The sequence below is a fragment of the Aythya marila genome (genome assembly GCF_965140915.1).
Source record: "Aythya marila genome assembly, chromosome: 1".
NCBI lineage: Eukaryota > Metazoa > Chordata > Aves > Anseriformes > Anatidae > Aythya > Aythya marila.
In genome coordinates, this window is record NC_139042.1 from 98,372,151 (window position 1) to 98,399,805 (window position 27,655).

General features: G+C 39.9%; 1 protein-coding gene across 1 annotated transcript; it reads left to right on the forward strand.

Moving 5' to 3' along the window:
* Positions 1-27,512, forward strand: CHODL (chondrolectin; the record flags this gene model as incomplete). The annotated part of the gene is made up of 7 exons (XM_082784825.1): positions 1-622; positions 15,125-15,437; positions 16,114-16,271; positions 19,478-19,525; positions 19,896-19,979; positions 22,774-22,876; positions 26,999-27,512. The coding sequence occupies 7 exons, from the start codon at positions 1-3 to the stop codon at positions 27,081-27,083; spliced, it is 1,413 nt and encodes a 470-aa protein (XP_082640951.1). The 3' UTR covers positions 27,084-27,512.
* Between the last annotated feature and the right edge of the window lie 143 nt (positions 27,513-27,655).

Genomic DNA, 27,655 nt, shown 5'->3' on the forward strand with positions numbered 1-27,655 from the left:
ATGACTTCGGAGCGGTCCTTGAAGGGTCCCAAAGAGTTAGCACGGAGTGCCTTAGGCGTGATCGTTGCTGCTGTACCTCCCAGGGCAGGGAGAAAAGGGGACTCTCCAGCTCGTGCACCTGCACGTGGGCACACGTCCGCATGTTTAAGCTGTCAGCAGCGCGTTTCTCCTCGCGTCAGCTATCGGGAACACCTACAGTCTCCAACATCCCCCCAAATCCACGCCGCCCGGACGGCTGCGGGCGGGGCAGCCGCCCCAAAACCCGCCCCTCTCCCCCCGGCGGGAGCAGGGGGAGCCGGGGGGCGGCGGGGGACGGCGGGGGGCGGTGCTGGCCGCCCTCCCGGCCCGGCCCCCCGCAGGGGAAGGGATAAATCGCAGCCGCCCCGTCCCCGCCGTCCGTGTGCGGTGGTGGCGGTGGCGGCGGCGGGGGGGTTTGGGGTCGGGCTGCCTGGAGGGGGGCGGCTCTCGGCGGGCATCGCCGGCATGGGGGCCGGCGGGGGGCTGGGGCTGGGGTTGGGGCATGGTTTGGGGCAGGGGCAGGGGCTGGTGGCCGTGCTGGCGGCCGTGCTGGCGGCCGTCGCGCTGGGAGGCACCGGGGCGCTCGCCGGGCGCGTCCTCAGCGGTGAGTAGCGGGGCCGGGGGTCGGCGTCGAGGGGGTTTCGGCGGCCGGGGCAGTGGTGACAAAGCAGGGGGGGTGCGGGAGCAAGGCAGGAGATACATGAACTTGCAGGCTGGCGGCCGGCTGGTGGGCGTGCTGGTGGGCGAGCGGCTTCGTGCTTGGCCAGCCCGGCTTCCCTGGGGCTCCCGCAGTAGTAGCCCAGCGTTTGGTGGCCCGGTGGTGGACTAGTGGCTGGCCGGCTAAGAGTGACCTCGGCTGGACCAGTGCGCCCAGCAGAGCCTGGACCTGCTGGGATCCCGGCTCGGCAGAGACAGGAGGCTCAGCGGCCAAACTTCTGCATTAGCCTTGAGTTGGCTCCTGGCACCATGGGGTTTTCTTGTACAGTTTTAAGGCTGCCTGCCTGTCTTGAAATGTAGGCACTGCTTAAAACCAGAGTGTGGACTTGCTATGTTGTCGTTTTGAGAAACAGCTATGCAGTGAGATGTGTTTCAAACGACAGGGAATGTTTCTTCTCTTTGTAACATGGGTGGGAGGAGGAAGTAAACTACTAAGGATGTACAGCATATGTAATTTTGTTATGTGTGGGTGTATCTACAGCTCTCTCAAAGTGGAGAAGAAAACAATACTTCAGAAATCTGTGAGGTTAAACTTAGTGTAAAAGCTTTAGGATCCCATCGTATATTTCCAACACAGAGAAGTATATATGCTTGGAAGCTGCTAAAAGTAACAAAAAGGCTGTTCTCAGTTGGGCTTTGGGTCAGATCCTCCAAGCTAAAGCTAATGGGCTCTTGGAGGTGTGTTGGGCACACAAGCAAATCCAAACATTTATCTTGAAACAAAGATTTACACACTTGGCTGCACTTATCATAGAATAATAGAATATCCCAAGTTAGAAGGGACCCGTAAGGATCATCAAGTCCAACTCCTGGCACTGCACAAGTCTACTCAAAATTTTAGACAATGTGACTAAGTGCACAGTTAATAAGTCATGTGTAAATCTCTGTCTATGCAGGTACGAATGTTGTCTCTTCATAAATTGACTGCAGAACAATGCAATTTACTTTTATATGAGCTGTCTCACAGACTGTGATGGTAAAGTGTCAAGGAAAGTTGTAAGGTTTTTGGTAGTAAGCAGTTGGTTGCTGATTGCAGGCAGTTTCCTTCTTAGTTGCTAATGGAGTAGTCACTGCCCACTGCAATGATGTCCTATTTATTGCAAGTTCATGTGCACAGCTGAGGTGTGCTTTTGTGTGTGAGAGAAATTATCTTTCAGGAAAAATAGTTAAGTAGCAATAGTTTAAAACATTTTGAAAAAGCTTGCCTGCCTAGAGTGTACCCAGATGTTTAATCCCTTTCTGTTAACATGTAAACTGTGTAGTCATATACAGTAGAGCAAAACTCTTAGTTTAACAATTTGAATGAATAATGTACTGCACTTCGTTGTTGTAAGTAATAGTGAAGGTGGCTCACCCATGAGATTGCACTTTGCTTTTAGTATTCTTAGTATGTCTGGAGGAAACCTGGACCCTTAATCTTCTACCTGAATCTTGTGCATTTAAGTGACACATACAGCACAATGAACAGAGGTCCAGCTTTTAAAACAGTGTACATAATGTGTACCACATAATCAAACAACTCCTAGGTGCACAAAAGACTTAAGGTTTTAGAGAGAATACAGGCTATACCCTGTATATCAGTGAATTATTTAAAAGCATGTGATGAGTCTCATGTTTCTCTATTATGCTAGCTAATGTTTGGCTGATTTAATACAGGAGATTTGAAGTCACTTACGGAAGAAATCCTTTATGTACTATTAAATATATTGGCTGAAGTTGTATTCAATAGACAAAGGGAATCCATTCTAGGCAGTAACTGTCAAAGATATTTAGCATGCTTATTTCCAGAAATACTGGCAGGAAGGGGGACTGACTGTTTCCCACCTGAACCACACCCCTCTCCTGCCACGTGCACATGGATAGGTCTAGTGCAACTACTAGTCTGCACTCTTTCAAGCAAGAAATAGTACTGTTGAATTATTGGACAGTGTTTGCTGTCCACATCACTTCAGTCTAGCTTATCTGTATACAATAACCAACTGTTTGGACTTAAACAGGCTTCCATTAAATGTAGAAGTCTACATCCTATACAGAGCTGATTCTGAAAAATCAGTAACTTAGCCTTCAATCATCATAATCTACAGTAAATGCAAATCTCTCCACTTTCCTAATATGTTTAAAAATAGAATCCCTATCATTCACATTTAAAAAAAAATTAAACTGACATGAGTACTGGTTGAAATTTGTGGAAAGGCTCCCAGTAACTGCAGTAAGTTTCCAGCAGTCCTAGCAATAATCGCAAAATTGCAACCATTTTGCCCACAGAAGCAAGAGGGCACAGAAGAAAAGGTCTACACTTTCAAAATGCTATTTCCTTAGCTAAAGGTTTCCTGTTTCTTTTTTTCCAAGCATGTTAGTCTTCCTGTGGGTAGATTATTTGCACCAGGCCATTCCTATTTAGGCATTATTTCTGTCATCTTTAATTTGGCAATTGCTAAAGAGAAGTTATGCCAGTGTTTTTGCAATTCTTAATGTCACTAGGCAGATGTATTGAGCAGTGCTCACAGACTCCCTATCAGAGTATCTAGTCTTGCCAGGGAATTGATTTTTAAAGAAAAGGATCAAAGCAGGCTCAGGAGAAACTGCTGAGTCTGCCTTGCTGTCCCATGACATCATGAAGAACATAAAGTGATGATAATGCAGTTTGCAAAGATGCAATTACTTTAAGTATCTATTGGGCAGGAAAGATGCAAGCTAATCTTATTACTAATCATTTAACAGCCTATGTATTAATCATAAAAAATATACTTTAATGACCACCATTTGCTGTCCTTTTATATTTCTAAGGCTTTTAATTTTTTTCTCTTAACTGTGGCAATGTATCAATAACAGGTTAAGTATTAGATACAGTATTTTAGAGCAGTATGTGTCTATTTTGGTGTAAAAGTAATTGGATATATAGAACACTGAATAAAGTTGAATATTTGTCAGGCCATGAAACAACAATTTTTTCTTAAACTATAGGCTCATTTGCTTCAGATACCTTTGAGGATGTAGATGTGTTCATTTGCACAGTTTATTAACTGGATTTGAGATAGCCATAAAATCATTAAAGATATATTTTCATGGGTAATAAATTGGATAGACGTAACAACCCCTTTCTCAAAAGGCAAAATTTAATTTAGTTCAGCTGGCTTGGACCGTTTATGACACATGAGTTTTGTCTGGCTTTAATATCTTTCAGTAGTTTTGGTAGGCAAAACCTGCTGGTTTTAGTAACATGGTCTGTTATTTTTAAGCTACATTGATAGTTCAGAATTTGGAACAGTGTTACTAGAAAAAACACTGCATGTTTCATCTAGAAGAGATATGGTGTTTGTTACACAGCTATCGCATGTGTACTTTGTTGCAAATGTTCAGCATTTGGTTCCATACTGGAAATATATTTTTTTTTTAATGGAAATGCATATACACGTGGTACAAGATATTTTTGTTTGATTGATTTAAACATAGAATCACAGAATTTCTAGGTTGGAAGAGACCTCAAGATCATCTAGTCCAACCTCTGACCTAACACTAACAAGTCCTCCACTAAACCATATCACTAAGCTCTACATCTAAACATCTTTTAAAGACCTCCAGGGATGGTGACTCCACCACTTCCCTGGGCAGCCTGTTCCAATGCCTAACAACCCTTTCGGTAAAGAAGTTCTTCCTAACATCCAACCAAAAACTCCCGTGTTGCAACTTTAGCTCATTCCCCCTCGTCCTGTCACCAGGCACGTGGGAGAACAGACCAACCCCCACCTCACTACAGCCTCCTTTGAGGTACCTGTAGAGAGCGATAAGGTCACCCCTGAGCCTTCTTTTCTCCAGGCTGAACAAGCCCAGCTCCCTCAGACGCTCCTCCTAAGACTTGTTCTCCAGGCCCCTCACCAGCTTGGTCACCCTTCTCTGGACTCTTTGAAGCACCTCGATGTCCTTCTTGTAGCGAGGGGCCCAAATCTGGACACAGTACTCGAGGTGCGGTCTTACCAGAGCCGAGTACATTGGGACAATCACCTCCCTAGCCCTGCTGGCCACACTGTTTCTTATACAAGCCAGGATGCTGTTGGCCCTCTTGGCCACCTGAGCACACTGCTGGCTCATATTCAGCCGACTATCAACCATCACTCCCAGGTCCTTCTCCAACCTGGCAGCTCTCCAACCATTCCTCTCCCAGCCTGTAGCTCTGCTTGGGGTTATTGTGCCCCAAGTGCAGGACCCAGCACTTGGCCTTGTTGAACTTCATGCAGTTGACCTCAGCCCATCGGTGCAGCCTATCCAGATCCTCCTGCAGAGCCTTCCTCGAGCAGATCGACACATGCACCTGCGTGTCATCTGCGAACTTACTGAGGGTGTACTCAATGCCCTTGTCCAGATCATCGATGAAGATATTAAAGAGGACCGGCCCCAGTACTGAGCGCTGGGGAATGCCACTAGTGACCGGTCTCCAACTGGATTTGACTCCATTCACCACGACTCTTTGGGCCCGGCTATCCAGCCAGTTTCTAACCCAATGAAGCGTACGCCAGTCCAAGCCAAGAGCAGCCAGTTTCTTGAGGAGAATGCTGTGGGAAGCGGTGTCAAAAGCCTTGCTGAAGTCAAGGTAGACCACATCCACAGCCTTTCCCTCATCCACCAAGCACATCACTTTGTCATAGGAGATCAGGTTCGTCAAGCAGGACCTGCCTTTCATAAACCCATGCTGACTGGGCCTGATTGCCTGCTTGCCCTGCAAGTGCCGCGTGATGACTCTCAAGATAATCTGCTCCATGAGCCTCCACTGAGGTCAAACTAACATGCCTATAGTTTCCTAAGTCTACCTTCTGGCCCTTCTTGTAGATGGGCGTCACATTTGCTAGCCAACAATCAACTGGGACCTCTCCTGATAGCCAGGACTGCTGATAAATGATGGTAAGCAGCTTGGCCAGCTCCTCTGCCAGTTCTTTCAGTATCCTCAGGTGGATTGCATTTGACCCCATCGACTTGCATACATGTAAGTGCTGTAGCAGGTCGCCAACAATTTCCTCGAGGATTGTGAAGGCCACATCCTGCTCCCCATCCCCTTCCACCAGCTCAGGGTACTGGGTATCTAGAGAACAACTAGTCTTGACGCTAAAGACTGAGGCAACGAAGGCATTAAGCACCTCAACCTTTTCCTCATCTCTTGTCACTAAATTTCCCCCCTCATCCAGCAAAGGATGGAGATTCTCCTTAGTCCTCCTTTTCATGTTAATGTATTTATAAAAACATTTTCTGTTGTCTTTAACAGCAGTAGCCAGATTGAGCTCCAGATGAGCTTTGGCCTTTCTAATTTTGTCCCTACACGTCCTTACAACATCCTTACAATCCATCTGAGTGGCCCGCCCTCTTTTCCAAAGATCATAAACCCTCTTTTTTTTCCTAAGCTCTAGCTACAACTCTCTGTTCAGCCAGGCTGGTCTTCTTCCACACTGGATCATCTTTCAGCACGTGGGGACAGACTGCTCCTGAGCCTCCCTGCTTGAATCTGTGGAATTGAATAGGGTTGTTAGCACCTATGAAGTGTTATACTTTGGGTAGCTTTGTAGATTTCTTTTAATAAGCATAATTAATTGCTGGGGAAACAGAAGAATGAGTATATATTGTAAAATGCCAAGGAGCCTGTTGCTTGCAGGAACAGCATTGCTAGACCTATGAGAGACAGAAGGGGGGGAAGTAGGTCTGACATCAGTCTTTTCCTCCTTCACATAAGAAAAGGGAAGGCAACTTGCAATTTTTAGGGGGTTGTCTTAGCAACTCTGTCAGCACTTTATGTGCATGATGAACCCCAAGGACAGTGCAACTATACACTGGCTCCTTATCCAAGCAAATGTCTGTCTGCCATGATCACTCCTGTGATATGTACCCATAAAGTTCACATGATCAGAAGAAAGGAAAACAGTTATTACAGGAGAAGCTAAATGGATCTCAGGCTTTAAATTTACAATGTGCTAGATATCTGAAACAGAACTGATGCCAAAAAGTAGGTATGTTTCACTTAAAAGAAAGAAAAACTGTCATGGCTTTAATGATTTGATGGGGGGGAGGGGGGGTGAGAGAAGTGCTTGTGAAATACTTAAAAGATTTTTGTTGCCTATATATCACACAAACCAGCAACTAAAACTGCTTAATTGTTTCATAAAAAGGGATATTTATTTTCTAGTTGAATGCATTTACCCTGTATTGATTCATATAATTGTAATTGTATGTTTTTCTGCATGGATAATTAGAAGCTAATCAACATTTCACCATCCATAATGAGATGGTGATATCAAGCTACTTCTTCACAGCTCTGTTAGCAGTGTACCATGTGTGCCAATGCTGATAAGCTAACTAGAAGAAATAAATGTGTGTTATTTTCTTTGTAAAACAAGTGAATAAACCTATCACTGCTTGGAGAAGATGACAGCCTTTCATGAGGGCAGGTATTGCAATTCCCAGTACATCTAAAATAAGCTAGTGTCATTTTAATTGTGTGAGCCAGATGGAAAAATCCAGGTGTTAGTGAAGGGGGCAGTTATAACTAATGATCTTTAATCGCCAAATCAGCACTGCCCAATGCCATTTTACAAACAGAACTGTCACCTTCTGATGGCTTGTTTTTGTAAATGTGTAGGTCTTATTTGTCTGAGAGCAGTTGTTATTCAGAAATAACCCATTCAGCTCCCTGTCCCCAAAAGCACTTGGCAACACAACAGCATAAATAACAAATGCTGGTATTTAGAAATTTTTTCAGCAATAAATAAACCAAAAATCAATTTCCATGGCTATAAAGAGGAAAATAAGACCTGGATTGGACTAAGACAAATGCTTCTTCTGTTGCTCTGTATTCTGTTCGATTGTACTGAACTGCAGTGTGAACAGTATAATGCAGTATCTTTTCTTACAACTTTCCTCTTCCCATTTTCTTTCTGTGCGTTAGTTCTAGAGATGGGTGTTTGGCAGGTGTCTGAGGCCTTTATCATCATCTTTGATTCACAGGATATGGAATGGTTAATAGCTGAAGATAGACGCATAGGTAGCCTCTATAAAATGACAAGTAAATTCTTCCTGTTCTTTCTGAAACACAGGCCAAATAATCTATCATTTTACATGCTAAAGCATAAGAATTTATCAAGAAACAGATTCTATTATGAAAATTACTGTAAAAATTCTGGGTCATAGATAAGTTTTGCTTAAGAGAAGGACAGCCTCTCTTAAGAATCTTCACTTATGTGATAATGACCATATGATAGGCACTTGGACTTTCTGCCTGTACAAATACCTCCCTGAAGTACAGCTACCTAAAAGACAAATGGCCCTCAAATATTTTATATAAATACTTAAAGGGAACTCAGAATCTTTGAAAGGTTTGTTTGTTTGTTTGTTTTTAAATAAACATCACTTTAGAGAAACTGTATTAAGGTATAATACAGTTAAGTTATAAACCCTAAGGTATAAACCAGTTAAGGTATAAACCCTAACCCAGGAAAAAAGCTATACATCAATGAGTGACTATTCTCTCTGCAGACTTAGATATGAAGAAGGTGGGAGGAAAAATGTACCTAATGTGCCAAAAAAGATTCACCAAAAATTGAATTCAGTAGACTGGATGCATACAAGTATGATGCAGTAAAACATGAACAACAACATATCAAAACATGACCAGCAGCTGAAACAAATCAAAATATGACTAAATGATACAAGGGACAGTTGATGTGATGTATCAGCTTTGAATCAAACTGTGACTAGGAAATTTTCATTCCTTTTAGCCCCTACTGACTACATTCTAAAGTGGGACTTGTTGTGGAACACCCTCTGTCCTGCATACTGGTTACACAGCCTTTGAGGTCAATGTGCTCACACACACAAGTTTAAGACCAAGCCTGGACTTCATAACACAAGGAGAAAAATATATCTAGCCAGTGGAATGTTTTGGTTAATTTACATTGACTTCCATCATGCTATTATTTCATGATCTCTTTTGCAGAAGTCCCTATGTCTTTGTTACTTTATTTTCAGAGGCCTCCATCAGCCTCATTCTGGCCTTTGGGATTCTGGTTAGTGTTAAATGTTCCACATTTCTGTGCACCAAATGTTCCTCTGCTTTTTTCTGCTGAATTCATTATCTAGTAAAGAAAAAAGTCAGTATGAAAACAGGGGACTTTCTACAGCAGGCTTTGTACATTCCTTTGTTCACTTTTTACACATGCTATGCACATTCATCTACTGTTCCCTGCAAATCTAGGTGAACACTAATGGTAGCTGAAGTGAGCCATGGGCTGTAGGTTATTTTATTAGGTTCAAGAGGAAGGGAGATGGGATTTACCAGCAGGGAGCTTGTCTTTTATCTGGGATTTCCAAAACCTCAAGCTGAGTCATGTTCATTACTCAAAATAACCTTTGTGCCCTTCTTGGCCAATGGGTTGTAGATGGAACTGAGCCTGTGCACTTAGAGACGTGGCTCTTTGAGATGGGTACTCTATTAGTAATTTTTGTCCTCAGTGACATCATCATGAATTCTGTCATGACGGACCTAAAGGAAATTACTGATTCTGTTTAATGAGGCATCATTATTAAAACATAATGGAGGCATAATTGATCAAAATACCAGCTGAATATTTGCTTGTTTCTCCTTTTCTCAAAGGATATTTTTTTTTTTCTTGCAAAATTACCTACAGAAATAGTTTAACTAAGTATCAAGTATTCGAACTAGATTTGGTTCAATGTTACCATTATTTGAGCTAGATTTGGTTCAATGTTACCAAAACATTATATTATGGAGCTGCTGTGTGACACCCAAGGATGAAAACTGAGCCATATGAATGCAAAGGTGGTTAGCACTTCTGAGATCAAGTACTTGCTTTCTTTAGCTACAGAGAAGGTGAGACAAAGTGAGAGTAAAGGAATTTAAATCAGATTCTTTGCACTAGGCAACTGGAATTGCTAAGGCTAAGCGGGCTGAGGGAACAAGGCTAGAGTTTTGTTGTATGGCTGGTGTATGCAGGAAAGGGAGAAAAACATAATCACCTTCAGATTTGCTCTCTGATGAGGAAACTGGGGAGACCTAACCTTGCAGTTTTGCAGTGCAAGAATGCGAGGGAAAAAAGGGAACATTCTGTCAATTAATTGTTGCTTCAACATACCACTCTTCCCTCAAAAGACTTATTAGAGCTCTGGTGTTGATGAAAAGTTAAGATGTGGGTTTATGTCAGCAAGCCAAGTGCATGTTTTTGCTTTTCTCTATGCCTTCTTCTGACTGGGATCTGAGCAGCCCTGCTTGGGAGAGTGAAGGTTGCTCAAGGATTAAGGAGCTAATACACTCCATGCAAAGAAGGGTATAAGTACTCCACATCTACAGATACGGTAGTTTGAAACATCAACTTGTCTGAGCATCTGTAAGGTATAACAGTGAGAATGAATTCTTAGATCTTATTAATTGCATTAGTTAGATCTTTGGTCTCCTGTTCAAGGGAGGAATAAACACATTTACATCTTTTTTTCTTTCTGGATGTGCTGTGATGAAACAATGTTTTCTTTCAAGTTTGTTTTTTCATCTCAGACAGCCTAGGGCAAACTGTGTGGAAGGGTTGCAAAGGCCTAACTTACTATGCAAAGTGAATAAATATAGGTATCTTTTCTTGATTCATCCAATAGACTTGCTTTCAAAACTATTTCTATTCAGTTGTGATAGAAAATTGGAATTAAAGTAATGTTGAAATAGCAAATGTTGCTTTAGGATTAACATTAACAAGAGTGTTGACTGCCATAAAGATATTAGAAAAAGTTTAAATAGCCTAGAGTTAACGTTTCCATACTTATCTCCTTTACAGTGTGGTGCATTCTGTCATTTTCACTAGCAAATTGTTTCTGCTTTGTAGTTCATAAAATAGTAGTGAGACAAAGCTGTAAAAAATGAAGCTTGAAAGCTTGACATCTCAGTGTGCTCTGAGAAGAGCACTAAAATGTTAACTGATTTGCCAGCTATTAATGCACAACTGCAGATTGCCATTAACACATTGAACTAGCTCCACAACAGCAGATAAAAGTCTCCTTTAAAAGAAGAAAGAAAAGATTCATAGAGGGTTATTACCTAAACACAGGAACTAAATTAACTGGAACAAAAAATATTCACAGCTTCTTCCAGAAAGCTTACTACTCTGCATCACACTTCATTCACGCAGGTTAGGTCTTAAGCACAAATATTTCTTGCTGTTTTCCCTGCTTGCTGTTTTCTGTTTTTGTTTTGATGTATATTCTTGCACAAATGATCAGCCTGTAAAGTGGAAACGCTTCTTAAATTTTATTTTATGCATATGTGTGTGTAGAGGGCAACAAATGAAAGGGCACTGTAACAGCCTACCCAGGACAGTGGTCACAGCACCAAGCCTACTGGAGTTCAAGAAGCCTTTAGACAATGCTCTCATATACATGGTCTGGTTTTTGGATTGTCCTGTATGGAGCCAGGAAATGGACTTGATGATTCTTGCAGGTTCCTTCCAACTTGGGATATGATTCTATGAAAGAGAAGTAACTTAAAAGTTAGCTTGTATATGAAGTTTCACTTGTTCAATTTTTTAGTTTTATAATAATGAATTTTAGAGTTAACAATGCACAAATACCTGCAATAACAATATTGTCTACAAAAAAATGGTTCAGATCAGTCTGAATTATATAGGAATAATAGCGTACAAATCTTCACACAGAGGTTTTCACTAACCATTTTAGATAAACCCTTGGGTACGGTCCAGGCCTTTACTTCTGTATTCTGGATGGTGCCAAGAAGGCTCAGGGTGCATTAACAGTGCCAAGCTGTTACTGGGCTTCATGAAACAGCATCATACCAAGTGTTGCAGTAGCACCTATTACACGGTTTGCTGCCACTGTACCTGTCTTTCTCCCAGCTCTATACAGTCCCATGTTTTCTTCAGCTTGGTGTCAGTGATGAAGCTGTTAACACTGGTCCAATATGGAAGGTGCATCAGCATACAGTGCAACTTGGAGCTTATGGGCACACACTCTACAGCAGCTCAGAAATGGCACGTGCTAGTTGGCACCCTAAATTTCCTTGTGGCACATGCACCTGACTGGAAGACAAGTACACTGAATAAACCTGGTCAGTTGGCCAGCAAGGACCCATTTCTCCTGTTGGAGATATTTTGTTACCTGAATTTGCTTGTTTTGTTACCTGAATTTACTACTTAATGTCAAGGAGAACATGTGCACCAAATGAAAGATTTCTATAGGAGTTTTTCTAAAAATTGTCTGGGAAATAGAAACAGCAAGATGATGGACAAAGGAACCTCCTTAAATCTGCTTATACATCTTGAATTAAAGCTTTGAATTCAATCTTTAGTTACAGGGATGGGTGTGGTCCACTTCCTTATAAATGATTACTGTTTTACATAATTCAGTGCTAATCTTGCACTCATGTACATATGTGTACTCTGGCAATAAGCCATAGTCACTCACCCAGTGATGAGGATCAGAATGTTGAACAGCTCCTTCCTCATTGTGCGCTCCATCCTGTCAATGATACAAAGCTCCTGGGAAAAATAAATTTGTGTTAACACTAGGAAAATTTGAACTGCAACATTATATATAAATGAGTTGAGCTGTGATTTCATATGCAGCTTTCATTCTTGTACTTCACACTTTTGAGCATTTAGACTTATCACTTTGTTACTTTGATAATAGGGGGTCTTTTTTCATTTTGTTCAAAGCAGTCTTATGAAGAAACACATTATTTTATATGCATCTGTAATGAAGTGCCTTCACCTTGATTCTTCAGCACCATTGCCCAGCTAGGACTATGGCTCTTTCTACATTCAATGTTACAGGAAAATAAATAAATAAATAAAAATGTCTGGTTTATAAGTAATTTAGATAATGTCTAGTAGTTCTTATTACATTGGTATCCTTGAATAATTCTTATTTAGTTTGAAAAAATGTGTAGGAGAGTTTATTTCGCAATGGTAACAAAACAGACTGGAAAAACTGATCTTTTAAAAGGTGCTTAGTTTATTTCCTTACATACTTTTTAGAACCCTTCCCATGTCCTCCAAATAAACTCACTGGAGTCCAGCAGCAGCAAAGTGAGCTTGCTCATACCACATCTTGTATATGTTGAATAAGCTGTAGAGAATCTCTCTAGTTGAAATTCCATTTCAGAAAAAGGGCATCTGTCTTTCTCAGCCTAATAACTGGAAGGAAAAGACATTATTTCATCATTTGTCTTTTTATTTATTTATTTTTATTCTTTACAGACAAAACTCTGAAGGGCAAGAGAAAACCTTTGTGAATGCAGTAGATCAAGTGATTTTTGAAAGCATCTTAGGGATTTTTTGTGGTATCTGGATAGTACTGCAATATCTGCTAATGTCTGGAGCTTCTGTTGGCTGTGTTAGGAGTGTGGTTGTGTTAGGAGTGTGGCTGCCACCTCCAGCACCTCTTGTTCCTGCTCTTCTCCTGCCTGGTCCTTGGAGTCCAGCCTGGTGCTTGGGGACCCTGCCGGGGCTGGGCGATGTGGCTGCAGCTGTCCTATTTACAGGTTCAACCTGTAGCAAAGCTGTGTCCCACAGACACACAGACAGGGCTGGTCACACAGACTGCTGCAGACAAGGCTCTGCCTTCAGCAGCACCCACATGTGGGACCCATGTTATAGATAAACAGACAGCTGTGTCCACTCCTCCTCAGGCTCACAGAGACAGAAGGGCCCTAGTGAAAACAGGTGCACACACACACACACATAGCACTCTTCAAGCTCACAAGCATGCACACATTAGCAGATCTCTCAAGCACCAGTAAGGCCTTTTTCTACCCAGCACCCTGCCTGGCACCTGTGCCCTCGAGTACCAGCACAGTCCCTCTGTGTATCTAGCACCCAGCCTGGATCCTGATCACAGACCCATTACCCACTTCACAGGCATCCTACTTGCCAGCTGGCCCATCTTGAAGCTCACTTTACACACTCGTCCCTCATCTACACCACATCTGCAAGTCCCCTTGGGCATACCAGCACTGAACCTCTGCCCTTGCCCTGGACCTAATGCCTCTGCTACTTGTTGTCTGGTTCAGCTTAAAGTTTGATGATGAATACATGTGCACACCCAACCCACACCAGGCTGGGGAAGATACAGACACTTGCACCCCCTAGCAGCTGTCACCAGGTGCACAGGCTGTGACCCGTGGCCCCACTCCAGCTGCCAGCATGTAGCCCTGCACTCGCCTCAGGTTAGCCTTCCCCAGAAGCTGTTTCTTTTGGGACATGCGCCACTCCTGGTGGTGGTGATAGGGGCCTGGCTTAGAGATGCTGCCTGCTCCAGGAGCTGATGCTGAAAGTATACCTATGCACAGGACAGAGAGTGAGAATACATAGAGAAATAATTAAGGAAAGATTTAATAAGAAGACAGTACAGACTGCAGTCATGAGGTGCAGGGTTCAGTCAGGCAAGCATACTGACTGGCCCCATTTTACACATGACTAGCTGCTTTTATACTCCTTTCTGTTTCCTCCTTGTTCCTCCCCAGTCTCTAACCCTGCACAGTCCCTCCGCAGTGAGCATCATCCCACTGACTCCCTCCCTCCCCCAACATCCTGGTCACCCAGGTTTGCATCCTTATCAGTTGCTAAATCCTGTTTACATGGAGTTTCTTGATTGCCCTGCAGCTGGTGTCCAACAAGTATTTTTTTCTTGTCTTTTCCTCTATTACATTTGTCTGCCAGTTTTGCTTATGTATTTTGTTCATGTCTCTCTTTTTTTTTTTTTTTTTTTTGTTATTCCTTTTTGCACTGAAGAAGTAATTGATCAGGTACCCTTAGATAAACCAATGCTCTCTTTCCATATACACTTGTTGTATTTAGAGATGCTATAGTAGAGAGTAGCTATGAAGTCCTTGTAAAAGCAGCCTCTCAAGGTCAGAACCAAGAATGTGTTAGCTTCTTCCTGCCACTAAAATTGAGAAGTTTAAATTTTTTCCTGGTCAAATAGTTTTGATTACCAAATAGAAGTGGAGCTGGCACATTTCAATGAAATAGATACAAAAAGCTACTTTCCAAATCTTAGCTGTAACCAAAGTACCTGATGGTACAGTCATTAAAGAAGAGAATATTTTTCTAGAAGTCGGTGGGAGTTTTCAGTTTCTCAGAGACAGTTTAAGAAACCTTGGGAAGAAAGCCATAGATTCCTATGTACTAGTGGGATATGAGCTATGTTACATTCAAGCTAAGGTTTCCAGCAGTGTCTCTGTATCACCATAAGTCCTTCCACAGAGGTGCTCAAGAAAAAGTCTACTCTCCTTCTACATCACTGTATTCATGCTATGCTGTACTTTTTTCTTCTTCTTCTCATTTGTCATATTTGTTAATATACTCACCCACCTTTTTTTTTTTTTTTTTTTTTTCAGGTCAAAAGGTGTGCTATGGTGACTTCAAACATTCTTGTTACAAGATAGCTTATTTCCAGGACTTGTCTAGACGTGTGGGTTTTCAGGAGGCCCGCCAAGCTTGTGAAATTGATGGCGGGGCTTTACTGAGCTTAGAAAGTGAAGCTGAGCAGCAACTAATAGAGAACATGTTGCAAAACCTCACAAAGTCAGGCTCTGGGATTTCTGATGGAGATTTCTGGATTGGGTTGTGGAGAAGCAGTGATGGACTAGCCACCTCAAGTGCTTGCCCTGACCTCTACCAGTGGGCTGATGGAAGTATTTCACCATTCAGGTAAGTCTGTAAAACTGCTTCTTGAGAAGGTTTCATGAAAAGAAATGGAGGGTGAAATGCCTGGCAAGTCTTCGGTAGAGAAAGAAGCAGAAAGACTTGCTGCCCCATGAAGTTAACAGCATGAGTCCTTAAATTCTCCAAAGGGGTGCTGGCAGCAAGGGTTTTCAAATTCAATCTGTGAAAGGATAGCATAGTGTAGGTCCAGTCTAAAATTGTCTTTATTCCCATTTCAGACAAATTCTGCAAGACTGGCCTCCTCAGATCAGGCAGGCAGCCAACAAGTAATTTAATGCATGTTATTTAATTCAAATCATTCCAGTTTTACCCTGTCTTTTGATAAAACTTTCATTTCCTTAAGAAAAAGGCCAGAATAACAACAGCTCAGAGGAGCAGGTAAGAGTCAAATGGGAATGAAAATGGGCAAGAAAACAGCAGAATGTTATGCCTGCAGTGATGATTTTGGCCATATTTTTATTAATAATATTTTTAAGATCCAGGTATTTGTAGCCTAGGCCCTAAACTCCTTTCACAGAGGTGTTGTGGGAAATGCAGCTTATCTTTGTAGATGGTGGGGCCACTGGGGTTGACATTTCTTCATTGATATTAACTGCTTTCCTTGATGTTCTGATGAAATTTATCATCAGCTTTTAACATTTTTATTTATGTGTACTGCCAGAAATTGGTACACAGATGAGCCTTCCTGTGGAAGTGAAGCCTGTGTTGTGATGTATCATCAGCCAACTGCAAATCCTGGTCTGGGAGGGCCATATCTTTATCAGTGGAATGATGACAGATGCAACATGAAGCACAATTTTATCTGCAAGTATGGCCTAGGTAGGTGACACTAAAGTCATATTTCATAAATGTGACCCTTTCTTAGAAAAACAATGCCTCTTGTTTTATGAGGGAAGCTGCAAATGTCATGTGATAACACCATTAGACCTGCCCATGATACTGATTCCTTTACCGTGTGAGTGGTGGAGTTGATATTAATAGAGGATGTTATATATCTATTTATTGATAATTTAAGTAAAACTACCTGTATGCAATAAGAATGTTTTCAAGGTTAGCTTCACTATCACGCCTTCTCAGGTTTACTTCAACTCATTCAGTAGTTTATTCTCCATTAAGTATATTAAATGGCCATTTTCTAATTCCTCTGCTTGCTGTCAAGTAGGATGACAAGAGCATCTCTTGCGCCTATTGCAAAAAATTAAACCTCATACCTCTGATATTTTATACCAATGTATGTATATGAGAACTATTTCTAAGAGTTTTGGCTTAAAGAAAAAAATAGCAAGTCCAGAACAGCAGGAAAAAAAATCTGCATTTACACTTGTAGATTTGTAGATACAAAAAGCAGATGCACACTAGTTCAGATAGTGACAGAAAAAGACAGATCTTAGGCAATTTGGCTGTACTTTCAGACATGACATAGGTTCTGTATAAGTCAGCAGAGGAAACATGAACTATAACCTAGAACACAGTGCAATCAGAACAAGGACATGAAAAATAATAATTTGTGGTGTGCCTGCTTTTCAAAAACTAAGCTGGAAGTCAGAATGCATTTGAAATCATACTCTTAGTAGCTATTTAGCCCACCTAATTCGGCAGTATTTCCTACTGTTTTCTATATATTGGAGATGATACATTTGTTTTAGAGATTCAGGTTATTTTCTTCCACCAGCTTTGGTGGATAGAAAATTGTGTCACTGTCTATTGTCTTAATGGTGTTAAAAATGGCAATTAATATTGCAAGTAAATACTGAATACTTGGAAGGTTTGATATATTCACACACTTAACACCCCACTCTCTTTTGTTTCTTCTAAAATTATTAGTGTCTATTATTTGTCATTTGTCTTTTGGTGATTGGTGATCATGTTGGTCATACAGGCCATTCAAGGAACTGTGATCTGCAAAATTCTATCACTTCCACAGCTGATCACAATTATTTTGAAATAAGAGAATAAAATAAAATAATAACAACTTTTATTATAAAAATAGCAGAATAGCAAAATTATAACATCCAAAAATGTAAGTTTGATTAAAAAGTCTCAGTTTCAAGCATATTTCAATCTTTAAAAACAAACAAATTTAAGTGGAATAATCATTCTACAATAGCGAACTACTGACCAGCGAACTACTGAACAGCTGTGATCTGATAAAGACATTAATTCCTATTGCTTTCTCTATCAGAAAAAAAAAGTGTTGGATATTTTGAGTTTCCAGAAAACAAACTGATAAAAGTAACAATGAAAATGAATTTGTTTTTTTTTTTCACCATGTATAAATAAATCACTAGTGTATAATGAGGAATGTTACATCAATAAGGCAAACAATAGACAGATTATTATTGACATTATTATGTATCTAAATACACTAATGCAAAATCCTAGCTATTTACTTTTCATTGGAATTGTGCTTGTCAGCAAAAGACTATTCTCCAGAAATATAGTTTTGTATCACATGGAAGAAAAGAATAGATGTATACATGTATATAAACAGGTACATAACATTTCTTTCACTACCTAAAGAAAATACCGCAGTGTAAGAAAATTACATTTGCCATCTAAAACCCAGGAAGACTTAAGAAAGACCCTCCTGTTCTCTCCAATAGCTTCAGTAATAGCTTCAACTTCAACTATTAGTAATAAAAAAAATGCAGCCAATTTACTAGGACTGTTATGGTGACATGTGGACATTGAATTTCAATTTATTATCTGAGCGTGTTGTTTTTCACAACATTCCTGTCTGAGTATGATACCAGTCATAGGCCAAAATGGAGAGGTTGTATGTGTTCGTGATGTAGCTGCATCTGATTTTATCAGTAGCAAGTTCAGAGTAGTCCTTCATTGGGCAGTCTTACTCAAGCAGCAACTACATTTCTGGTAGTCACTTTCATGTTTAAGCATTTAAGCATTGTTGCAATGTCCAGTCTGGCTTTAAATCATATTGTTCATTCACTGATCTTAAACTTAATTATAGGTTGGTAATTGCAACCACTTTTAGTTCCTGTCCAGCTCCTGTAGGTTTGATTATACAATCAAATTAAAAACTCATCTCCTTTTCTGCTGTCTAGAGTGAACAGCTCAGTTCTTGGTGGTATTATTGTTATCTTTCTTTATATATGGCCAAATGTAGCCAGTTTTTACCAGAGGAGATGAAATAATTGCTTTTGTTCTATTAGGCATTAATGCCTCTTTGATTTCTCTTAGCATTTTTAGTTTATCAGGACACCTGGAGCTGCAGGCTAGTAGCACTATTATATTAATAATAGGATATGGTATTCAAAATATCATGCAGATTCTACTCCTGTGCTCATCCTTTCAATGTGAGGTTATTATTTTTGTAATCCTTATAATTTTTTATTTTTATTTTTTTTGTAATAACCATAAGTAAACTTATAACCCTCTGCAGTACAACTCAAAGCCATGATTTGGTCCTTCAGTTTCTTATGCATTACAAGGAATATGATACTATCATTCCTATTTTGGTAGTTTCACTTCCTTATGTGATACATCAGAAACCACTGCCCATTTAGGGCTGCCAAATTACATGAAGCTGACATCTGACCTCAAAAACTTGAGCTTCTTTATTATGCTTTATAGCCAACATTCTTTAGGCATTATTTTAAAAATCTGAATAAGACTTAAGTATTAATCAAGAACACTTCCTTTCTTGTACTGTTTTAGTATCAACTGCATAAATGAAACTTTGGATATGTTAAGAGTTTTATTTAGCACAAGAAATTAAGAGATTCAGTGATTAAGCCAATAACCTAGCAGATGCCACCAGGAAATAGAATTTCAATTAACTATATAGCCCTTTTCAAAGGGGAGGGGGGAAGTATGAACTAGAATTAAATTGACACTAGTATGCAAATAGTCTTTGGTAAGAAAACTGAATGCTGAAAAAGGTAAGTAATTATTATTTTGGAGAATATATCTATTTCTGTGATACCACAAGCAAAACAATGAAAGTATCTGTTTTATTACACATTTAACTCTTTAACTATTAATTTCAAATATTGATTTAACAGACAATGTCTTAGAAAAGGAATTAGGAGACAGAGCAGAGCCAGATTACGGTAAGAAATTCTGATACACTGAATTTAATTGCAATAATAAATAACTATAAGGATAATTTACCAGACGCTCCAAAATTACTCACGTTTAACAGACATAGGTTAGTACTGGAACATGTGAAAAATGTATCTTATAGAGACTAATAGCTACAAATATATGGCTATCATTTTAAATACTGCTGGTCATAATTCTTGTTCCAGATACAAGCACAATTTTGCAATAAAATTTACGCACTTATATGCAGCAGTTTAATCCTGGGAAAATTATTTTTTCCAATGTAAATGAAAATGTAATTATGATTAATTTATTAAACAACATAAGAGCTATATATTATACACACAGTTTTCCTAAAAGTTCTGATATTCTTTCCAGGTATTTTTCCAACAGTGCCAGCAGGAAATCCATATGACACACAGAAACCAGAAGATCAGTATCACATTATAGCTACTGAAACAGGTAATGTGCTCATAAGAATTTAGAGATATGGTAAAAACATTAACAGAGGACTCAGTTAATTATTAACAACTTCCATTATTATCTATGGGAGGAAGTAATCTGTCGCCCCAGAGAGTGCCCTGAAGAAGAACACTTTTGAGTTGATTTCAAGAGTCCTACGTGGTTCTACTTGTAACTGTGGAAAGAAATATTTCCATGTCCCCCCAGATTTTGATCCAAGCCTGCAGTTTAGCAGTCTTTGAAATCTGCACTGCTGTCTCTGACACAGGTGAGTCTCTGTTAGGATGTAAGATTTCACCAGCCCTCATCCAGCTGTGGAGCATTTCCTTCTAGGGCTGTGATAGCCAATGCCTTGTCTCTTCATCTCCTTCCATCTTCATACCCCACATGATAAACAAACATATGGTGCTTATCTTTTTATATCTGATGCCTGGGGATCACAAAGACAGCACAAAGGAATCCTTCCTAACAGACACAGCATGAAGTTTTCGGTTATCTGCAGATTAAGCACCATGTCATATGTCCTGAAATACCCTGTATTTTAACAAACATCACACAAAATCACAGGATGGTTTGGAGTGGAAGGGACCTTAAAGATTGTCTAATTTCAACCCCCCACCATGGGCAGGGACACCTCCCACTAAACTAGGTTGCTCAAAGCCCCATCCAGCCTGGCCTTGAACACTTCCAGGGATGGGGCATCCACAGCTTCTCTGGGCAACCTGTTCCTGTGCCTCACCACCCTCATAGAAAAGAATTTCTTTCTAATATCTAATCTAAATCTAACCTCTTAGAAACCATTACCCCTTGTCCTATCAATGCACTCCTTGACAAAGAGTCCCTCTCGCAATTTCTTGTAGGCAAATTTCTTTAAGTGCTGGAAGACTGGTATAAGGTCTCCCTGGAGCCTTCTCTTCTCCAGGCTGAACAACCCCAACTCCCTCAGACTGTCTTCATAGGAGAGGTACTCCAGCCCTTTGATTATCACTGTGGCTCTCCTCTGGACTCAGTCCAACAGGTTCATGTCCTTCTTTTGCTGGGTGTCCCAGAGCTGAACAAAGGGCTCCAGGTGGGGTCTCACAAGAGCAGAGCAGAGGGGAAGACTCACCTCCCTTGTCCTGCCGGTCACACTTCTTTTTATGTAGCCCAGGATATGGCTGGCTTTCTGATTTGCAAGAACACATTGCTGGCTCGTGTTGAACTTCTCATCAACCAAGACGCCCAGGTCTTCTCATCAAGGCTCGTCTCAATCCACTCTTCATCCAGCCTGTATTTATGCTTGGGTTTGCCCTGGCCCAGATGCAGGACCTTGCACTTGGCCTTGTTGAATCTTAGGAGGTTTGCACGGGCCCACCTCTCAAGCCTCTGGATGACATCCCTTCCTTTCAGTGTGTCAACTGCATGGCACAGTTTGGTGTCATAGGCAAACTTGCTGAGGGTGCACTTGATCCCACTGTACATATCACCAACATTAAACAGTGCCGGTCCAACACCAACCCCACATGCCAAGAGTGGTTAAATGCTTTGCTGAAAGTAGTAAAGAAGGTGCTTGATATTTTGCAAATGTATGCCTAGGAGCTTACTATAATGCTCTCAAGTACTTCATTTAGCAATTTATGTCCTGAATTATGTCCTATGCCCTGCAGTTCTTGAAGAGTAGTAACATAGCCTTAATTCAAGGAATGGAACAACTCTAAAAAGCAACTCAGGGTTTTACAGGATTACAGCACGGTATTATAGAAAGTTGGCACTCCCTTTCCACATTTGTTGGCTGGATTTGAGTGAGTTTCCCAACTGATGTTCCCACTGTTTGCAACTCCAGAGGAACAGATATATTGATGAACTGTGTTTTGAAATTTATATTACTATTAAAAAACAAAACAAACAAACAAACAAAACACAAAGATTAATCTAACACTAACAAACAAACCCAGCCTTTATCCTTGCTAGTGAAAATATGTTCAGAAGAGAACAATGGGTAAGAAAGTCTTCACAATATGTACCCTATCTGTATAGTGTTATAAAACACAGGTATACACTTATTGAAAAACAGACCCTTTCTGGAAGCTGTAAACCTCATCTTCTATTCTAGGCAGATAATAGAGTCCCAGCTTGTACCACTTCCCACTCCTTTTGCCCAGGAACCTGCAGGGGAACATCTTAATCTCTCTCCACGTTATTCTGGGACAGTTTACATATGTCTTTTAAAGGGAATGGGAAGAGCAGAGTTTGTTCCTCTTGTAGTGCTGTGTAGTCAGGAAACCATAATTGGTGTCCTCACCCGGAAACTCACAGCAATTGAGTAGACAGGTTATATGCACTGTAGAAATCATTTTAAATACTTGATTTTTCAATCACAAAATTGGAAATCTTGCATTGCTGCATAAAGAAAATGTCAGAATTTAAATTGTCAAGGTATGCTTTGCATATCATTGGGGAAGTAGTATTTTATTATTGATATTGCTGAGTCATCTTTTTGGAGCTCTTCCTACAGAAGAAATGCATAAATGCTATTCTTCCTTCCTTCCTTCCTTCCTTCCTTCCTTCCTTCCTTCCTTCCTTCCTTCCTTCCTTCCTTCCTTCCTTCCTAAATTCCTTCCTTCCTAAATTCCTTCCTTCCTAAATTCCTTCCTAAATTCCTTCCTAAATTCCTTCCTAAATTCCTTCCTAAATTCCTTCCTTCCTTCCTTGTGTGTAACGTAATGTATTTCTGATATTTTATTCCAGATTTTTACTCACGTGGTCAAGTGTATATCAACATGGGAGGCATTAATGAGAACTTTTTGTCTTGTAGGTATAATTCCAAATCTAATTTATGTTGTAATACCCACTATACCACTGCTGCTGTTGATACTGGTGGCTTTTGGGACTTGCTGTTTCCAGATGCTTCATAAAAGGTAAAATATACTAATTCAAAATGGTTCTATAATGCAAAATTCATGTTTCCATTGGCAAGCTATTCATACTGAAAGACTGCTTACATCTGTTCCCAAATATGCAAAGCACCGTCTTTTCATCTATTAAAATCCAAGTAGTTTACAGCTGTTAGAGCTGAACATTCACCTTCAGACTTTTCCACAGATAAATTAGAATAGTTCCATTTCTCACAAAGTAGGTTGCCAGTAGGACTTTACCTGTTTCTGAAGATTTGCTGACCAATTGATACACCGAGCTACTGTCAGCACTTTTATTTCACCTCTTCCATCATGATTACCTCCTACATAGCATCTGGGCTTTAGGTAGTAATATTGGGGTCCTCAGTGATACAGGGCAAACTCAAGAACTCAATTCACTTTCTGACAAAAAGGGACGATTGTTCTGAGCAGGACTAGCAGCTGTTTAATGATGTTTCAGTTCACATCCCATATGAACATGATGGGCTACAGGAGCAGTAAAATTGAAAACAAAAAGCAAAATTTAGTTTTGAGCCACACGCCAGTGCAACTTTTTTGTACGTCATGTATCTGTCAAAGAAGACACATAAAGTTAAATAGATAAGCATACACAAATATGTTCAAACAGTCATTATTATTATGCAAATAGGAAACATTTCAGCTTTTGAAACAGGATATGTTTTGATTCACACTTAAATACTTTTGACCTTTTTCCTTCTCAAAATGTGTTGTACCAAAATATGACAATCTATATGCATTTTTTTTCTGAACTAGTCTTTCTGTAACTTTCAAGGATATTTTTCATTCTGCATTCATTTCATAGAGTGTTCTCAAGTTATTGTAGTCAGAGAAGTTTAAACTGAAATATATTTTATGGATAAAATTTATTTTTGCAAAATAAAAAGAGTAACAGATTCAGAAGCTTTGTTATCCCTATTCTCTTGAAGTGCAGAAACGCTAGCAGGGAATTTGACATCACTGTTACAGAAAATTAGAAAAAAGATCTTTTCCTCTTTACTTTTAGTCTTTTAGTTTGTGTTTCTCATTTAACCCTTCTTAGTAATATGTCTCATTGAGAGAACTGAACATATAAAAATGGTATTATGAAGTCTGCCATATAAAATACATGTAGATTGTGTCTTAATGATACACATTTCCCTATAAAGAAAAGGAAAATGCATGCTTTCCAAACTCTTTATGGCAGGCAAATTCAGGCTAGTGAAATTTCTACAGTGCTAGTATGCACTGTAGAAATCAGACCTTGGCAGCTGGACTATAAAAGGCTGGCAACTCAAAGAAAAAAATAATAAAAAAGGAATCTAATGTATAACAATAACAATTATATAAATAACCTAAATCTGGAACACATGTTATAATGGACCTGGATTTATTGGTAAGTATAATGACATATATGTTCATACCTTTTCTGGAAGATTTTTCTCCCTCTGAAAAAGGATTGTGGAGGCTAAGGCTCTCAAACAGTCTTTGGAAGACAATGAGAGATTCACGGCCCACTGAAATCAATAGAAATAGTAGTGTTGACTTCAGTGGGCTTTGATCAGGCCTTTGATGCTATAGCAGTTCATACAGAATTAATTAATCTGAACTTCCAATAAGTAAATATTGCATGACACAGGTATTGGAAATTAATCTTGGAAGATTGTGCTGTTAATTTATTGGTTTGAGAGACTAAATGATACAAAAATTAGGAAGAAAATAGATTGAACCAGAACAAAAACATTTTTTTTTCCCAGACTATTCATTTTGAGTTATACTAAAGCTTTTAATAGAGGAAGACAAAATCTTTTTTTTTTTTTTTTTTCCATTAAAATCCATCTGTATTCTGATATCATCAAACATTTGTTTGTATCTGTTGAAACAAATCTTTCTTTTTAAAAAGCGTTTCCATGGTTATTTTCAGTTATATTTCCACATATGATCTACCTAACAAATCATTTTGGTTCATCCCAAGTACACAGTTCTTGGGCAAAAAACAAATCAAAGAAAGAGTCAACCACTTCAACTGATCAGCTGCACAGTGCGGAGCTTTAAGAAAGGGATTCTATCCTGCCGGGGAAGGAGGGATCCCCAATTTTCTGAATGAACCTGATTTCTCATTCTTTTTTAGGCTTCTACAACATGGTGACCTTTCTTCTGAAAGCCACAATCCATGGCCAACCAGGACATGCCTAGCTTGAAAGGTCATGACTAATTTTGCCTGGCGTTGGGCTCTTAAAGGGTAGTAATAAGGCAAAGCAAATCATCTTCCCTGTAGCTAGTAGAAATGATCAGCTCATTCATGCTTAGATGCTCTCCCTTTCATTTCTTCCAGGGAAGCAAGGAGAAACTGCTTCAAAGACCCATCTCCATTATCATCTGAATGCCTTGCAGAAAGTTTAAATTCCAACCTGGTATATGTCTCAGTTTCTATGATTGCATTTGATGGTCAAACCAGCAATATGCTCAACCTATTTATTGCACCTTTCTTACTAAAACCTGTTTCCTGAACCAGATGTATAGCTGTTGGAAATCAGTGTAGGTTCACTGAAGATAAGCTTGTATTACATAGGTATAGTTCTGGCCCAAGTTATTTAGAAATTGTTCCTACTCTGTGGCAAGAACTCTCCATTCAAAGCATTTCACAAGAAATTTAAAAAACATACCTGATTTTGCGCTATTAATCTGAAAAGCAGTAGTGAATCAGTTTCTTAAAGAAAGAGGTACTGAAACTACTTGATCCATTGCAATTACTTTGTTTATAGCATTGTGGCCTGATCTAAAGTCCACTGAAATCAATAGGAGTCTTTTCAATTACTCCAATGGGCTCAGGTACATAATGCATTACTTTGTAGGACTTCAGAGGTAAGTCTGGAGGGACTGAAAACTGTTCATCTCTCTCAGAGTGCATTTCAAATCAATTCTGACTCACTTATATTTATATACCAGTAACTGAGTAAAACTGAATGTATAGTACTGTTGGGATCTTGACTCTCAGGTTTCCAACTTACAGAATTATGTGCTGGCATAAAGGCCACTTCTCCTCCTCTGCTTTTTACTTAATTGGAAAACATATCAGTGTGAAATATTCTGTCCAGTGACTGAAATACTTTTACCAAAATGCAGCTGCAGAGGCTCATAAAGTGCCTGTTCTTTTCAGCAGACTGCAGCGCACTGTCCTCTAGCATGTAAGTGAGGGAAGGTGGTGCACTGTAGAAGTAAGACCAGAGAAGATGCTACCTGTATGGAGAGACTAGCCTCATTTTACAGTGTGCTCCAGGGTTCCCTGTGAAGATTAGAGTGAATGGTTTTGCAGTGTTCCAGAGCAAGTATTTTGGGACCGGTTTTATCTTTTTTACTCAAAACAAAACAAACAAAAAACACACAAAAAAACCTACTATCAAAAGTGTCGAATGAAAACTATGCCTAAGGAAGCTTTCTACTGGTCATTCATTGCTAGGAATCTGACTCATATCCCATTATTTCATTAGAAATGAGGTAGAGCTCTGAAGGGAAGAGGCTTTCTGGTTTACCTCTACATGCTGGCACCCATTAGCGTGTCACAGTCACAGGGGTACAGCTCCAGGATGTGTGTGGGCATGATTGTGGTAGTCACCCTGGGTGGGTGGGCTTGTGCGTGTTGGAAACAGACTTGGGGATGCGTATACTCCTGTCCTCCATGCATCCTTCTATACAAGGGAAGTGATCAACCTTCCCCTGCCCTGCTCAAACAGTGGCCACACAGTCATCCACACCTATTCCTACAGAGTAGTCTTCCAGAGGGGTTTTAGTCTCTGGCCAGAAATGGAGAAGACTATACTGTATGAGTAGGTGTGGATGAATGTGAACTGAAAAATAAAAAATAAATGCTATCCAAGTCACTTCATTGCATGGGAGGAACTCCTTAAGAGGGTGGTCTGGTAATGTTGGTAACAGTTTCTTACCTTGACCCCACCACTGTGGCACTGTGCTTGATGCAGCATGGGCATGACCCTTATGTGGTTGGGGAATCTATGGCAACAAAAATGGCCATCAAACAGGGGATGATCCATGTGTGATCACAAACTTGATTCAGGGCCTGTACAAGTATACATGAACTGAAAATAGTTTATATTTTTATTTTTTCAGTAAAGGAAGAACAAAAACAAGTCCAAACCAGTCCACACTATGGATTTCAAAGACGCCTAGGAAGGACAGTAGCATGGAGGTATAATGATTTACTGACTGAAAGCAAAGCAAAAATAACATTTTGCAGTCAGGCTGTATTATAATGTCATCTAAGAACATTAGCTTGGAATGGCTTGAAAATGCAAAGGATCTACGAGAATGAACTCTAAGCTCCCCCTTGAGGCAAATGTTCAGATCATTTTTATATACTGTTTGATTATTAATTCAGTAACAAAATATGCCATGCTAAATAAAGGGTATGTGTTTATTTTGCTAAGAGATGTAAGTTAGCTAGTTGTGAGTAATGAAATGAACAGAGCATCGAAGTTTTTATGAGGACATATCTACAATGTGCATCAGTTTTAAGATAGATTGTTTGCAGTTAAACAAAACCTCTTTGTTTCCTTTAGTCTCTCATGCATTGTAACCTAGTTGATGTACTGTAAATGGAACTGATAATTTTACAGTTTAACAATTATTTATCTTTGCATAAATGTTTGATACAAAATATTTGTTTAGTATTTATTTGCATGCTTAAGACAGTTTTTGATCCTAATGCACAAATTATTTTAGTATTTATAAACCATTCGCACTGGCAGAGACTGCTGCCATGTTATG